This window comes from Apteryx mantelli, chromosome 1, assembly GCF_036417845.1.
Source record: "Apteryx mantelli isolate bAptMan1 chromosome 1, bAptMan1.hap1, whole genome shotgun sequence".
Taxonomy (NCBI): Eukaryota; Metazoa; Chordata; class Aves; order Apterygiformes; family Apterygidae; genus Apteryx; species Apteryx mantelli.
In genome coordinates this window covers 77,672,547-77,687,252 of record NC_089978.1, presented here as the reverse complement: position 1 = coordinate 77,687,252, position 14,706 = coordinate 77,672,547, and the positions used below count along the sequence as shown (strand labels likewise).

Genomic DNA, 14,706 nt, shown 5'->3' with positions numbered 1-14,706 from the left:
AATGGGATGTTTAAAATGGACTGGATTCAACTTCAAACACCTGCCTATTACAGTCACTGAAGATCTGCCCAGTACCGTCAGTGGAATCTAGACTTTCCAGCTCACCCTTAAATGGGCACTTATATTTGTCCAGATGTTAATCCCACTGAAGCTAAAATCAGGCGAATAAAAGTGCCAGCTATACCCAAATCCTGCTACTTGATGCTACTGCTCTGAAAAAATAGTTGCATAATCACATAGATCTTAACAAACAATAGTACAGCCTACATTTAAAATCACCAGTTATCCCGCGTGTGCTTTTTGGGATATGCCTCTGTACTATTTGACGAAAAAGGTTCCCCTTTTATCTATGAGATAGTAGGAGATTTTATATGTATTGAAACCAACTACTGGAAGCTCAGCTGAGTTCTTTGATTCATCACTAACAACACTGTTTCCAATTTCTGGCCACAGTACAATTACATTAAAGTTAGAATTATACTATATTCTGTCCTCAAAACATTTCCCAAATATCATGCCAAATATCCTTTCAACTACACCTGCAAAATTTGATTGACTCTCCTGCTTATGGACCCCATAATATGTTAAATTGATCAACAGCTACAGACTGTCATATACTTAGTGTAAATGCAAGAGAAAGCAATGTGTGAGAGTTGTTTTTTTTTGTTGTTTATCTCAAAAGATAATCTTCAAAAACATGCATGCAGTTCTACCTCAATTCCTTTGTGGACTGAATAGAAGAGGAAACATTTAAAAAGAGTTTCACAGAAGAGAGAGATGAAAAGATACAAAGTACAGATTTCAAATAGAAAAAATATATATATATTTGCTGTAAAATGCCAGTCATACCATACAGATTTAATATAAGACCATAAAGTTTTCTGAAGGCTGAAGGATTCGTTTTTGGGAATCTGTCATATTATCTGCCACAGACACCCTGTGACAACAAACTAATACTTCTTTTCCTGGCCTTTGGGGTCAGAAGGGAAATGATTGACTATGCCTTTTCCTCTGACTTTCACAAGAGCTATGTGAGGCAATTACTTGTATTAGGAAGTAATTGCAGACCGGAAGTCTGTTAATCGTGGGCATAGATAAGATTTAGAATTATAAAGGAAATCAGTTTATGTATTTAAATTTAGACTTGATCTAGCACTCTTTGTGGTCAAAGTTCTGTAAAAATATAAATCTTCACCATCTTGCCATAACTCAATATCGATTAATAGTAGTTTAGGGACAAGCTCTCTGCAGTAGGGCCCTCAGACACAGGATAGCAGGCACATACATAGTATGGTCTAATGCAATCAAGGTTCTCTGCCAGATGTCAGCAATTTTTCAGTAACTGCATGCACGCATGCTGTTCCTCCAGGATAAGTGCAAGATCGTGTCATTTCACCAAGGGACAAGTTATCTTCTGTTGTTGGGAAATAAGAGCATGCACATGGACGGTGACCACTGAGGAATGTAAATTCATATATTAGCTTACCCTGTAGGAATGAATTCCTGGGCTGCTGTGTTGAATTCTTAAAAGGTGTTGCCTTAGTTTTGCTAACTATAGTAGTCCTTTCATTGTAAAAATATGCTATCTTTGCAGTGAAGGCATGCATGGTTTTCTTATGTACTTTATTGGAATAATCTTTAATGAAAAGTAAGAAAAAAAAGGACAGTTTTGTCTTATTTTTCTTCATCTTATTTTTCTAAAGCTAAATGAATAGGTCAGGAATATGCAGCTAATTATTTGTTTTCAGATTTGTTTGTTCAGAAGTACAAATCAGTACCTACACACATGTGCAGAGAGGGTAAAACTCTCATTTGCCCAAATGTATTTATTTTTAAAAGATGATAAGCCAAAGACTTGTGTGAAGTAATGTCTTTATGATAAGCTCACTACAGACTTGGAGAGCAGCATTTTTCAATCTTTGCAACAATGGTATTCAGAGCAAAACAACAGAAACAAAAACACAATCAAAAAAAAAAAAAAGAACAGGGAAAGCCCAATACAAAGAAGTTTCTTAGAAGACTTAGGTTCAGATCTTGACTGAGTGAAGCAAAAATTTGGCTTGGAGAGATGTAAGCCTACAAGTTAAAATTTGCAAAAAAGGTTTATTATGAGGGTGCGAAAGACTCGTCCAGCCAAATCTATGGCTTCTTTCAGTAAAGTCCACGATCAGTTTAAGGAACATACAATCAGAGAAGAACGCATCCACATTCTTTAGTTCTGTGACTTGAACTTTTCCAGAAGGGCTTCTCTGAATCAGATCAATGATGTTTCAGGAACAGTGATGTGTAACTGTGATGTGTTACAAAAGGACACTTTTTCTTACTGTTCCTCATGTGAAAACCCCTTGCTTTATCTAAATATCAAAGTGTTTGTCACTCTTCTTGCAACTCAAGATGCCATCTCTTTGTCCTCCTAAATCCTCCTCCTCACCGTCTATGAAGAAAATTAAATGCTTGTGTTTTCTACACTCATCTAGTATCCTGTCTTCTCGCTAGTGATTCAAAGAGTCCAGGAGGCATTGAATCGCGAACAGTAATCGTTCTCTTTTAAGTTTTACTGAGTTTTAGCTAAATTTAGATAAAAATAAACCATCTTATTTAATTACACATAAATGTAACCCTTTAGCTCTCATTACCACCTTGTAACAGTCATAAATAGAGCAGGTCAAACAAGTTTCAGCAAATATTTGCCAAAAATGCACTCTCTTGATAAAAAGCAAACTATGTTTTTCAATTTTGTTTGCTTTGATTAAACTGTTAGTATGATTTCATAGTGCTTACAGTAAAATTTGTGTTTTCATTTTACTTCATCCTAAATCTATTTCATTTTGAGTTTGCAATTGCGTTCAGATTTTCAGTTTCCTTTTCCTGTAATTTGAAACATGCTATCCCACATTCTTCAACTGGAAGGGTGTCTCACTAAAAGTGTAAAAATAACACGGAATTTATAAAAATAACATCTTTGTATTGAACACAGTACTGCCTTGACAGTGAGTGAATCAAAAATGATGAAACAGAATGGGCTTGCACAGTATTTCTGCTGCACGGTATGTTTCAAAATTTTATTTTTCTATCCCAAATCACAAAACAAATCACAAAATTTTTTATAAAATGCTAATTCTGGTTTTCAGTCAGTTCACAGGCTTTTCATTTTCACAGGTGCACTTGACATTGACAACAGGAAGAGAATAGATATGAGAGAGGAAAAACATCAGTTTTATTTAGTACTCTCATAAAAAGAAAGTAGACACATCTCTCTTGTTATTCTTCCATGACAAATACCACAGTCCTATCCTCTTCTGATTTTTAACCATTTGCTTTTGAGTGAACCTTTTACTGTGTTATTTGCCATCTTTTATCAATTGAAGAAAGAGGAATCACTATTCCTGTCCCCAGAGGTAATAGACATCTGTCACCTTTATTTGTGGCCACAGTGCAGAAGAAAACCTAGGGTTACTGAAATTCCAAGTGAGCTTTCTGCATATAGCACCATGAGTGAGTATGAGGAGGAACAAGAAAATCCTCCTTAAGTTTAGTGCAGGTTATTCCAGAGGATTCAGGTGCTCTTAGTATCTAATAGCAAACTACATCCATTCACTCAATGTTTCAGATTGAGGCAAGGAAAAATGCTTAACATTTCTCTTTCTATGTCAGAAGCTTGATTGATGTAGCTGGCAGTAGGACTCATTCTTATTTCTTATTTGAAGAATCCTTACTGAGTTGTTCTTTCAGCCTATTTCTGTATCTGTTTGTCTCCAAAATAAAAGCAAAATCATACCTTTCTAACAGGGATATTTATGTAACAGAACCTGTGTTTTTACAGATTATGTCTATGAAACCATAGCTCAGGGTTGATGCTTTTAAATTCTCCTGGGTCAAACTGCCTCCTGCAGTGAATCCATGCAAGCTCCACTGATTTGCACTGTGTTGAAGGCTGCATTTGCAAGAAAGAGACATATAAAATGTATGAGGAATCTAATTCTAATCCTTACAACCATTACTTTCTCGCTTAATTTATGACATTTTCAAGTTAAACCACAAATGACAGAAAGAGACTGTAGTTGCAGTGGGGGGAAGGACATAAAATTACCCTGAATAAGATGGAAATATAAATACAGCATTAACTAAACCCAAGTAGACACAGTAACAGGAGAGCAAAAATATGTGGAAATACTTTTTCATGAGTCCAACATCTTAATCCAGGCATTTAAAAAGTAAAGCATCAGAAGTAACGGTGATTCAGAGCAGAAGTTTCTGCTGGCCCAGGCTTTCCTGACCAAGGAATTCAGGATCAGAGCCCCAGAAGGATTTGGCAAAGGGAGAGTCTTGCGTGCTTCACTCCCCTCCTCGCCCTTGCAAATGACACTAGTGAAACACCATTTCTTTTTCCCTCTTTGTGATGGACATCTTCCTTTACAGAAAACCATGCCAGTGGCACCTACTGTCTCTGGAGGACTCCTGAAGGCATCTAACCACAAAGTCTGGAGCCTTATAACCCATATTCAAGAGGCACTTGTGTTTTACTAACAGTAGTGTTCCATAAGTGCATAAAATCTGCCTTTAGCTAAGCTGCTAATCCTGGTGCTACTTCACATATTTCATCGTTTATGAGTTTCAGCATTTATGTGATTTTTTTATCTCCTTCTCATCAACACATGCCCTCAGAAAACCCAAGTCTAGAAGCTGCTCTCAGAAAACACCTTCATGATAGGCACTAACACAAAACACAGTATACAAAGTATTCAATAGCTTTATGATAGGAACATTGGTGTGATGGATTTAATGGGAATTTTTACCTATTCTCCCACCTTCCAAATACATATATTTTTTAGAGGAATATTATCTAGGGGTGAGACCCCTCAGTCTCCGGGAATAAAGATCCTTCACTTGCAAAGGCTTATTATCAGAGCTCAGTAAACACTTTGATATGAATAAAACTTTCCTGTTGGTTTTGAGGAGTTTAGGGATTTTAGGCACAAAAAGGTGTCACTTGAGAAGGGTATCTGAGGCAGTAAAGAGTCCATAAATAGATGTTTACTATGGTAAGTCATAGAGAGAAGGGATGAAATAGATGATATTAATTTTTTTTCAAGTCTTGTGTCAGTAAGTGCCTTTTCAAGTTCCCCCGAAAATTCAAGAGGAAGTTTCCTGCTTGATATAACTCTACAAATAAGAGCAGAATTTCATGTGAAATGGATTTGGCTCAAAGAGCTTTTTGCAGTTGTGATCACATGATGTACTTATTTCTTGGAACATGTTTGTTCTGTCTTATGCATAATATATTAGAAACACATCTGGTTGGGTTTTTTGCAATTTCTATTTTCTTGTGGCTTTTTTTCTGGGCTTCCAACAGCTCAGCTAAAAACTCCTAAAAGATCAGAAACATTAGTTAACACCGCTTGTTTGATATGACTCTCATTAGCTCTGAATCTTTTTAGCTGACATTTGAAGCACTACGTTAAATTGATCTGCCCAAGAAATGACAGCAGTAAGCCCACACTAAGCATTTTGCTGCTGTAGCTGTGTTTTTTCTGGATATGCAGCCAGTTTATTTTTAAAGTTAGAGTTGAATATCTACACTGCACCAAGGTCTGCGGTAGAGACCTTGTTGGGAATCTTTTTTTTTTTTTTTTTGAGTGTGTGTGTGTGTGAAAAGGCTAGCAAGTTATTTGGTAATAGCTTCTGTGAGAAATAACAGATTTTGTCAGAACAGTTATTGCCAGCTATATTTAGGTGACCCCCAAGGCTGGCCACCTCTCTGAGAGAGTGACCTGTTGCACTGTTCACTGATCATGTCTATGCAGTTAAATAAGAGGGTGTAATTTAACTAGGTCTGAGGTTAACTGACACCAAATGACTTGTACCTACATTTTCTAGAACTTGTCTCTCTTATGGCAGGTTTGTTTTGGAAAGAAATACTTGGATTAAACAGTGCAGATGATCAGGATCCAGTGTTTGTACTCACTCTCTGGTCCTCTTCTATTTAACAACATAGATGTACCCAGGGTTATAGCTGGCTTGGCCTGGACACCTATTCAGGCCTTTATTCCTAGTATTCATAGAACTTACTGTTGATCTATCATCTGCATTTCTCAACACTATTGCCATTTCTTCACTTTTTTGACTCTCTACTTTTTTTAAAATTGCATCCCTGTACTTACAATTTAATGAAAATAAGTATGCAAGCATGTAGCATGCTGAGGTATAGGTTCCTATTTGCAGCTCTTAGACGTTACCACACTGTATGAAATAAATAAGCTAAAACCATAAGCTATTGTGTCTGCCAAGGAAGATCTTCTGTATAGGCCAAACAGTGAAAGCATGGTTTTGCTTTGCAGACTGCAAAACTGAAACTCATTTTGCAGAATTAGAGGTGACACCAGTGAGACAGTTGAAAACAGAACATTTTCCAAGAACTTACATCTTGGAGAATGGAAACTCTATAGCTTTTCTTTTTGTTAGAAGATGACTTGTTACTTCTTTAGCCTGGTCCCTTCAGCCTGTAAATCTGTCTGAGCAACTACAATCTACCTTTGACTTTTGATTATACATGTTTTTTTTATTTCTTGTCCTCTGTTTATAGCATGGATATACTAAAAATAATTGCTTGCATGTTCTCTTTTCCCATATAAAAAGATCTTCAGCACTTACTTGAAACAGACCACTGTTTACCGGACAAAAAAAAGCAAAAACAAAAAAACAAAACCCAAACCAGAAAATATTGTGTATCTGAAGAGAGCAATCTCATGACATCCAGAGCAGATAGGATGGATTTAACTCATGGGGATCCTACAGCATAGTGTTCACATGCAGGCATTGAATTCATTTCACAGTTTGAGCCTATGTGATTTTATTTGTATTGCAATAACATAACAATAAAAGGTGTGATAATATATGGTCTGCAAATAGTATCAGAAAGCCATTCAACAAGGAAAAGGTTTTTCACCCTTGCATTTAGCTGTTCAAAACTAGGAAGAAAAAGTGAGACTGGCAAAACATTAACACAATTTAGAAGGAGAAGCCAGTTTTCAGGAGATACTTTTGATGGATCCAGTTTATTCAGAAATGAATTGTGGCTTTTTACATATTTATGGCTTTTTAAAAAGTTAATTAATAGAAGAAATGTGATCTTAATTTCTGTTATGACATATTGCTTCGTTCTCTCTTGTCATTTGTCTTCTAGGTTGCTAAGCCGAGTGCTCGTGATATGATCCAGCTAGCTTATAGGGTATCAACAACCTCCTTGTGAATAATGGTTAAAAACGGATCCCACCTGGACAATGAAACACTGGCAATGCTCCAGAATAAAGCTATCTCCATCACCCTCCCGGTGGTGTATACACTGGTGGCTTTCATCAGTATCCCTGGCAACCTGTTCTCCCTTTGGGTCCTCTGCTGGCATATCAAACCCAAAACACCTTCTGTTATCTTCATGATCAACCTGAGCATCACGGATCTCATGCTGGCCTGCTGCTTTCCCTTCCAGATTACCTATCACATCCAAAGCAATCATTGGACCTTTGGCAAGACTCTCTGCAGCCTCGTAACCGTGATGTTCTATTCCAACATGTATTCTTCAATATTGACCATGACTTGTATCAGCATCGAGCGGTACATGGGGGTGGTATATCCCATGAAGTTAATAAAGTGGAGAAGAAAAAGGTATGCCCTAGCTGCCTGCCTGGGAATGTGGATTCTCTTGCTATTAGCTCTCTACCCACTAGAAAGCACAGATCTGACCTATGAAGTGAAAGAACTAGGGATTGTAACCTGTTTTGATGTCCTCAAATGGGATATGCTGCCCAACTTTGCAGCCTGGGTAGCCTTTCTCCTTACGTTATTTATGGTGCTCTTTCTGATCCCTTTCATTGTAACAGTGGGATGCTATATTGGCACCATTCGGAAGCTTATTCAGACATCTAACAGATATGGTAACAAGCAGAAGACTAGATCCATATACCTGGCAATGATAGTCCTTTTGGTATTCATCACCTGCTTCGCCCCCAATAACTTTATCCTACTTGTGCATATGATCAGCCGCCTATTTTATGACAAAAGTTTGTACCCTGCCTACAAGCTCACCTTGTGCCTCAGTTGCCTCAACAATTGTATTGATCCCTTCATTTACTACTTTGCATCCAAAGAATTTTACCAGAAATTCATGCAAGTATTTCATCCTAAGGCACTGCTCAGTGACAGCTTGGAAAACAGAAGGGAAAGCTTATTCTCTGGCAGGACCATGTCAGCCAGATCTATGTCAAGTGGACCTATGGATGGGTTAGAGGGAGTAAAAGTCTATTTGCAAAGGCAGGAAAGTGTTTTTTAGCCTTAGACTTCCCAAGCAGAAAGGCACCTGTGAGTTCCAGGAGTAGAGAAAGAAGGCATTTTTTTTAGAATGGCTACCTTCAAAATAACTCGCTGCAGTGACAGAAGTTCAACTATACTCACGAGAGAATATCTCACATGATACTTTAGTAAGCTACTGTTTCCTGGGAAGAATGGAAGAATAAAAGGTATTAAGCTTATTCAAGGAGCCAATGAAGCCAAAACAACATTGATCATTAAGGGTCAGCCTGGAATGAGTTCTACTGCATGAAATCAAAGGATAAGTTTAGAACCAAAATTACTTTCAGGTTCTCTAATCTCAGTGATTAGCCAAAGGCTTTTGATTCTCAGAGAATGTGAAATATTACTGTATATGAATTAAAGCATACACTGAAGTGGGGTTTAGGGGAGGGGAGTTATTTTTCTAAACAATGTGGTATTTTTTTGATGTATCGCTTCCTCTCATGTTGTATTTCTATAAAAGAATGAACAAAAATAGTTTGTCATTTTACCATTAATGCATTATGTATAGCCACTGTGAATTCACCACAACACTCACCCAGTATCTGTACCAAACCACACTAACCTTTGAAAAGGTTAGGTTGACTCACATTATTTATTTCAAATTTGTATAGCAAAATATCTTATAAATGAAAGAAAAGCTAAAACTAACAGTGTCTGAGACCACCTCAGCTGCTGAGCTGATATCATTTCTTGAAGTTATTAATTTCTCAGGAAAGTGGAGAGCAGTTGGTTTAAGAAAACAGTTTTCTCACAGTGACCTACTACAGTAATAATGCTGCTGCTGGTTTACGACTGGTATCAACAAGTCATTTTCACCAATTCTCTATAGGCCATGTTGAAGAATCATCACTCTCAGCACAGAATTTTGCTTTATATTGCATGAGGATGATGAGTTTATCTTCCTTATGGAGGTGGTGTAGGTTGTTAACCATATTTTCAGCTAAATATATAAGAATTCAACAGCAAATTGGAGTGATTCTCTCCCATCAGAAACCAGCTGAAAACCTGCCTGTGTGACCAGATGTCAGAATGTACTTATTTCAAGCAGGTAAACAGAAAGAAGGAAAAAAAAAAAAGAAAGCAAGTCTTGAGAATGGGAGAGCTACCAAATAGCCTAGAAGTAGGTTGTGAATATAAGCAGGTTGATTGTGCAGTCCTGTGTCTGGGACTTCTCTCTGAAATAACCCGCTCCAGCCTGCTGCATATATTGTGTCATGTTCTTCTCACACCTCAGCAATTGCCTGTGTGCTTAGAAAGACAACAGCTACAGGATATGTCCTGGGGGACAGATGAAGGCAGGATGACTCAGAACTATATTTTTCCTGCAGTATTTACAGTTGTACATCTACTTTTGGCTCTCATGACAGTGAAGGGCCAAAACTGCCTGACAGAGCCAGACAAGTTTTCCCTCACAAGTGGGACAAAGCTACCCCATATCCCTTTGCTATGCTGTGACTTCATCTAACTGAGTAGGAGGCTCTCTTTAACATCACACATAGATGGTTCAGACACCAAATGCCAGGTCTGCACAGAGCAGTGGCTGCCAGTTATACCAATTTCTGAGTATAGTAGGTTATGCGTCTGAGTTAAAGGCATCAGGCCAAGGTTGCTACAATTTATGTCTTTTCTTTTTATACAACATGATTAAAATCCAATTTTCCACCTCTGATCAAGGTGCAATTTGCTCTGTACTTTAACTTTGTTGCCACCCCAAATTTTACCATGGTCTTTGCTATAGTGGTTGAATAACTACAAAATAGACTGAGAGATATTTGTATGTTCTACCTGTGTCAAAGTATCATTAGTTATTAGAGCAGGATAAAAGTCAGTAGACCTAGTGATACCTTTCAAAAGTCATGTGAAGTGTTTTGTGTCATTTCACAGTGTTAATTGCAAGTGATCTGTGTATTTTCTGTCTGCAAGGCCAACCTTAGCAACAAACAGTCAATCCACACCTTCCCATCAAGTTACTGTGTGAAAGCTACCCTCACTAGCTGCCTGTGTGCCAAGTGTATATGTATGGTGAGATGGGTTTGCAACTCTAAATCACCTTCTGTATTCTGAAAGAGAAGAGCCCCCTGAAGTTGTTCCTGTATGAGTTGGGGCTCAGGTCCAAGTTCCTGTATCAGCTCTAGCACATGCTCCAAAATGTCTGCTTGTGCCCAAATCTATGCTTCTGTGCAGGAAACATAAGCAGAGGGTTTGAGGAGGAAGAGACCATAAGCTTGAAGGTGAAGCTGTGAGATGAAAGAGTGACGTTTACTTATTAGCTAAGCCCAGGAATGGAGGAAGAGGTAAAAACAGAGCAGACAATTCTGCCTTTTTAAAGAGAAACTTTAAAATGATGCTTGCTTGCTGGGGACTGTATTGTCTAAGGCCAGCTCATCTGATTACATTCTCTTTGAACATGTCATTTATAGTTATCTGCTATAGCACAGTACTCTCAAAAACATTATATAAATCTGAGGAGTTTGGATATGTGCCTCTGTTTACCTACACTGTCTAAAAACATTCACAAACTATGTTCTTTCTAACCTGTTCCACATCTATAGGGCAGAAACTCAGTTTACTCACGTTTTGCAAACCTTCTTATGAATTTAGCAGTGCATAGCTCACCCCGCTGTTCAAGTCCCTTTAACCATCCACTTTCACAGAATTCCATATTTCTCACTAGCAAAACTGTTTTCAGCATTTTACTGTGGCAGTAACTTTGCTTTGGAGGATATAATAAAATCCTTTTTTTTTTTTAATGTACAAATACTTTTAGAATGAAAACAGTCATTTGCCCTGGCTCTAATGCTGATTTTCACTCTCATATATTTTGACTCTAATCCTGAAGTGCTTAGTGCCTCCTGAAAGGTGCTGAAACATGCCTCAGTTATAACTGACATCAAATGGAGCTGCAAGGGCAGAAACTCCATATTTTCAAAAACATTGAATTGCTCCGTTTGCAAGACAGAAAAGATAGTCACAACTGACTGAAAATGTTCTTGTCTCCAACCTCACACAGCCCTTCATAGCACTCCATCCCTCTTCTGACGCTGCCTGAAAGGGAATAGGAAGGATGCCTCACTCAGGTACCTCTTCATGTCATCTCACTAGCTAGCCTGTAGTTAGCTCACATTAAGCAAAAATCCTGTGCAAGTCAGTGGGACTGTTCCTTGAGCAAAGAACTTGGAAATGATCCTAATGAGAGCAATCTTTTGAGTCTGACAGTGGAGAAAATTTTTTTTTAAGAGAACAGAAGAAGAAATTATTTTCAGAAGTAGCCCACCATACTGTTGACACTGGAAACGTGTCCTTGTGGGACACCTTAAGGTGACAGGACTGCTACCCTCCTTATTCAGTGGGTGTGTGTTGATATATGTATATACAGATATATGTGCATACCATTTGAGGAGTTATCAAGAAGTTCATGTCTATACCTCCTTCACTTTGGGGAACGTGGGTTCTGAGTGACATTTTTCCTTGTTTGCCTGTACTGAAGAGGAGACATGACTGTATGGGTTTCTGTTTTTTTCTGTTTTTTATTGTGTAACAATTTAATCTCTATGAATGTGTTTGGAATTTTTTTGTATATAATAAACAAACATAAAAAAGGCATGATTTAAGATTGTTTCCTTTGTTTTTATCTGCCATACATGAGTTACTTCCAAGCTTAGAACTGGACTAGGAATCCAAGTTATGAAGTAAAACAAATTTGTTTTCCATTGCTAGTATACTTTTAGTTTTTTCTGTCTTTTTCAGTCTCTTTTTTCCAAGCATTTTGGAGACTGATTCTTTTGGGTATATCTGTTCACTTTTTCCTTTTTTATATTGCAGAAGCTGGCATTGGCATACCCACTTTACACAGCCAAATTTGAAAAGCAGGCTGAAATGCAGTAATACTAGAATGAGATGTTAGCCAGCTTGAAATCCCTCTCCTTGTCCCATAAGTGCACTTAGGATGTTTTTTCCTTAATTAAAATACATTTCACAATGAAATATAAATTCTTAGCATCTGTGGGTTTCGGTGTTTTTTAATCTCATTTGACCACATATATTAAATTCACATTATATTCACATTATTTACTATATCTCATGCAAAACAGCTTTATAGCAAGCAGTCAGACCCAGATTCAGTCTCAACCCCTAGAAGATGCTTAAGAACAAAACCCAGTGCTTTGAAGGGTGCAATCACATGGTATAGCCCAGAGAATCTAGCAGTTCCCTGCCACTAAAAAAAAAAGGAAGATCTTGTTCCTCCTTCTCATGCTTACTACCGGATGTTCACATCTCTGCCTTTGCGCTAACTCACAGGTTTGTGTGAACATACAGATTTTCACTTTTTTTTGCTAGGGAGGGGGAAAGCTCACTTAGTGCTGGATCTCAATCAGCTGAGCAAGCTGATTCAACTTGCTAAACCAGCAAAAAAAATGAACTCCCCCCTCTCCAGGGGGGGAAAAAAAAAGTTTTTCTGCCAGGTTAGAGAGATGAAGCAGTTTACCATACAATCAAGGAAGTTACAGAGCTGTTGCAATGAAGAGAGTAACCTGCACACCTACCTGTGGAAGATGTGTAAAGCATGAACATTTGAGGGTGAAATAAGTGTGAAGTAATGCACATGGGGAAAACCAGTCATAGCTTCACATATAAAATGATGGGCTCTGCAATGACCACTACCTTTAGGTATCATAATATGTAGCTTCAAACATTAGCTGCAATAGGAAGAAAGCAAATCTAACATTAAGGATTGCTAGGAATCAGGGAATAAGGAGGAGGAAAAAAAACAAACCAAAACAAAACCACACACACTATAATGCCTGTCAGGGAGCAGCAAGAGTGGGCACACTCCACAGGGAAGACAAGCCAGGAGCTGAGGATGACCCCAGCAGTGTCCTCACCAACAGGGAGCAGACTCACAGCACCCTAGTAGAGCCAGCTACAGGCTCAGTTGACTATCCAGTGATCATCAGATAAGGCAAGGTCATGACATAGCTGTAAGGTCAACTCAGCAAGTCAGGACAGCAGCAGACAGGTCTACATACAGCACAGGTCAGACAAGGAATAAGGGCCCAGATCTGCACTTAAATGGAGTCCCTAGGCCCTTGGGCAGTGGGTGTTGGTGGGAGGTCCAGGTGAGGCTGGTCAGGGCTTTTAAAGCCTATTAGTGCCTCAGGGCCCTGACAGTGTCATTGTAAAAATGCATGGTTCACCCCTACCTTGTTTACTTTGCATACTTCTGGCCCCTTCATCTCATATAGGATCTGTAAGAACTGGAAAAGGTCCAGAGAAAGGCAGCAAGGATGATCTAAGGTATGAAACTGAAGCTTCCTAAGTTGAATAGTTTAGGACTCATCAGCGTGGAAAAGAGCTGACGTAAGGTAGGTAGGAAAGAGGTCTACAAAATCCTGAGTCGTGTGGAGAAGACAGACAGGGATGAGTTTCACTGCATTTCTCCATGCAAGAACTGGGGAACAACATATTAAGCTAATGGGATCCGGGCTCAAAACCAACAAAAGGAAGTATCTCTTCCTACAACACATAGTAGAAATGGAGAATGCCTTGCCAAAGGTGTTGTAGATGCACATAGTAGATGACTTCACAGAGAGACTGGAAAAGTACCTGGAAAAGAGATCCGTTTCAGGTTACTAAATAGGCAAACCACAGCAGGCTCAGGAAAACTCCTAAACTTAGAATGGTCAGAGGTTGGAGGAGTGTAAAGGGGAAATGACATTATGTGATTGCTCTGTTCTTAGCCTTTCTGAGAAAGGCAATTGTGGCCAGTGTTTGAGGGAGAATGGAGTAAGATAGGCAGACCCTTGGCCTGCCCCACTCTAGTCACTCTTAAGCTCCCTTGCAAGGCCTGCCAGAAACGTCCTGGAGCACCATCTAGCTGTGAGCACGACCTCTTCCACACTGCCTGCTGTGGGTGCTGCCTGCTACTGTCTTTGAGGAGTCTACCCCAGAGCCAGGAAGGGAGGTAAGAGTGTCCCAATGGGGAGTCTGGGGCACGAGCTTGCTCCTTGGCCCTCTTTCACTTAGCACTGTAGACAAGTGCCTCACGTTCAGGCAAAGATGAACGCTGAAATCTCCCTTCAACAAACAGCTGGTTTTGCTTCAAAGCATAACATTATTAATTCCATTTCTAACACCTTTTCTCATTTTTTTCCTTCTCCCGCCTCTCTCAAAGGCTGGTGTCACTGGAGCTGATTAACAGCAGCTCTTGTTGTCCTCTTGTGGCAGTGACATTCACAATTGCTGACTCTTTCAACTTGTCAGGCAGCAGCCTAGTCTCCTCTTAAAAGCTGGCAGAGTTAAAGAGTGTGATTCTCTTGCCTGGATTGTTACAGATATTCTGGCAAGACCTCTAGTGTC

General features: G+C 38.9%; 1 protein-coding gene across 2 annotated transcripts in view; it reads left to right on the top strand.

Annotated features, from left to right (window-relative positions):
• Nucleotides 1-10,120, top strand: part of P2RY8 (P2Y receptor family member 8) — a 33,501-nt gene extending 23,381 nt beyond the window's left edge. For both annotated transcript variants that reach the window (XM_067289723.1, XM_067289724.1), the window contains exon 2: nucleotides 7,184-10,120. In XM_067289723.1, coding sequence (XP_067145824.1) covers nucleotides 7,253-8,326 — 1,074 coding nt within the window. In that variant the 5' untranslated portion in view covers nucleotides 7,184-7,252 and the 3' untranslated portion in view covers nucleotides 8,327-10,120. The remainder of the gene's footprint in view (nucleotides 1-7,183) is intronic.
• The last annotated feature ends 4,586 nt before the right edge of the window (nucleotides 10,121-14,706 follow it).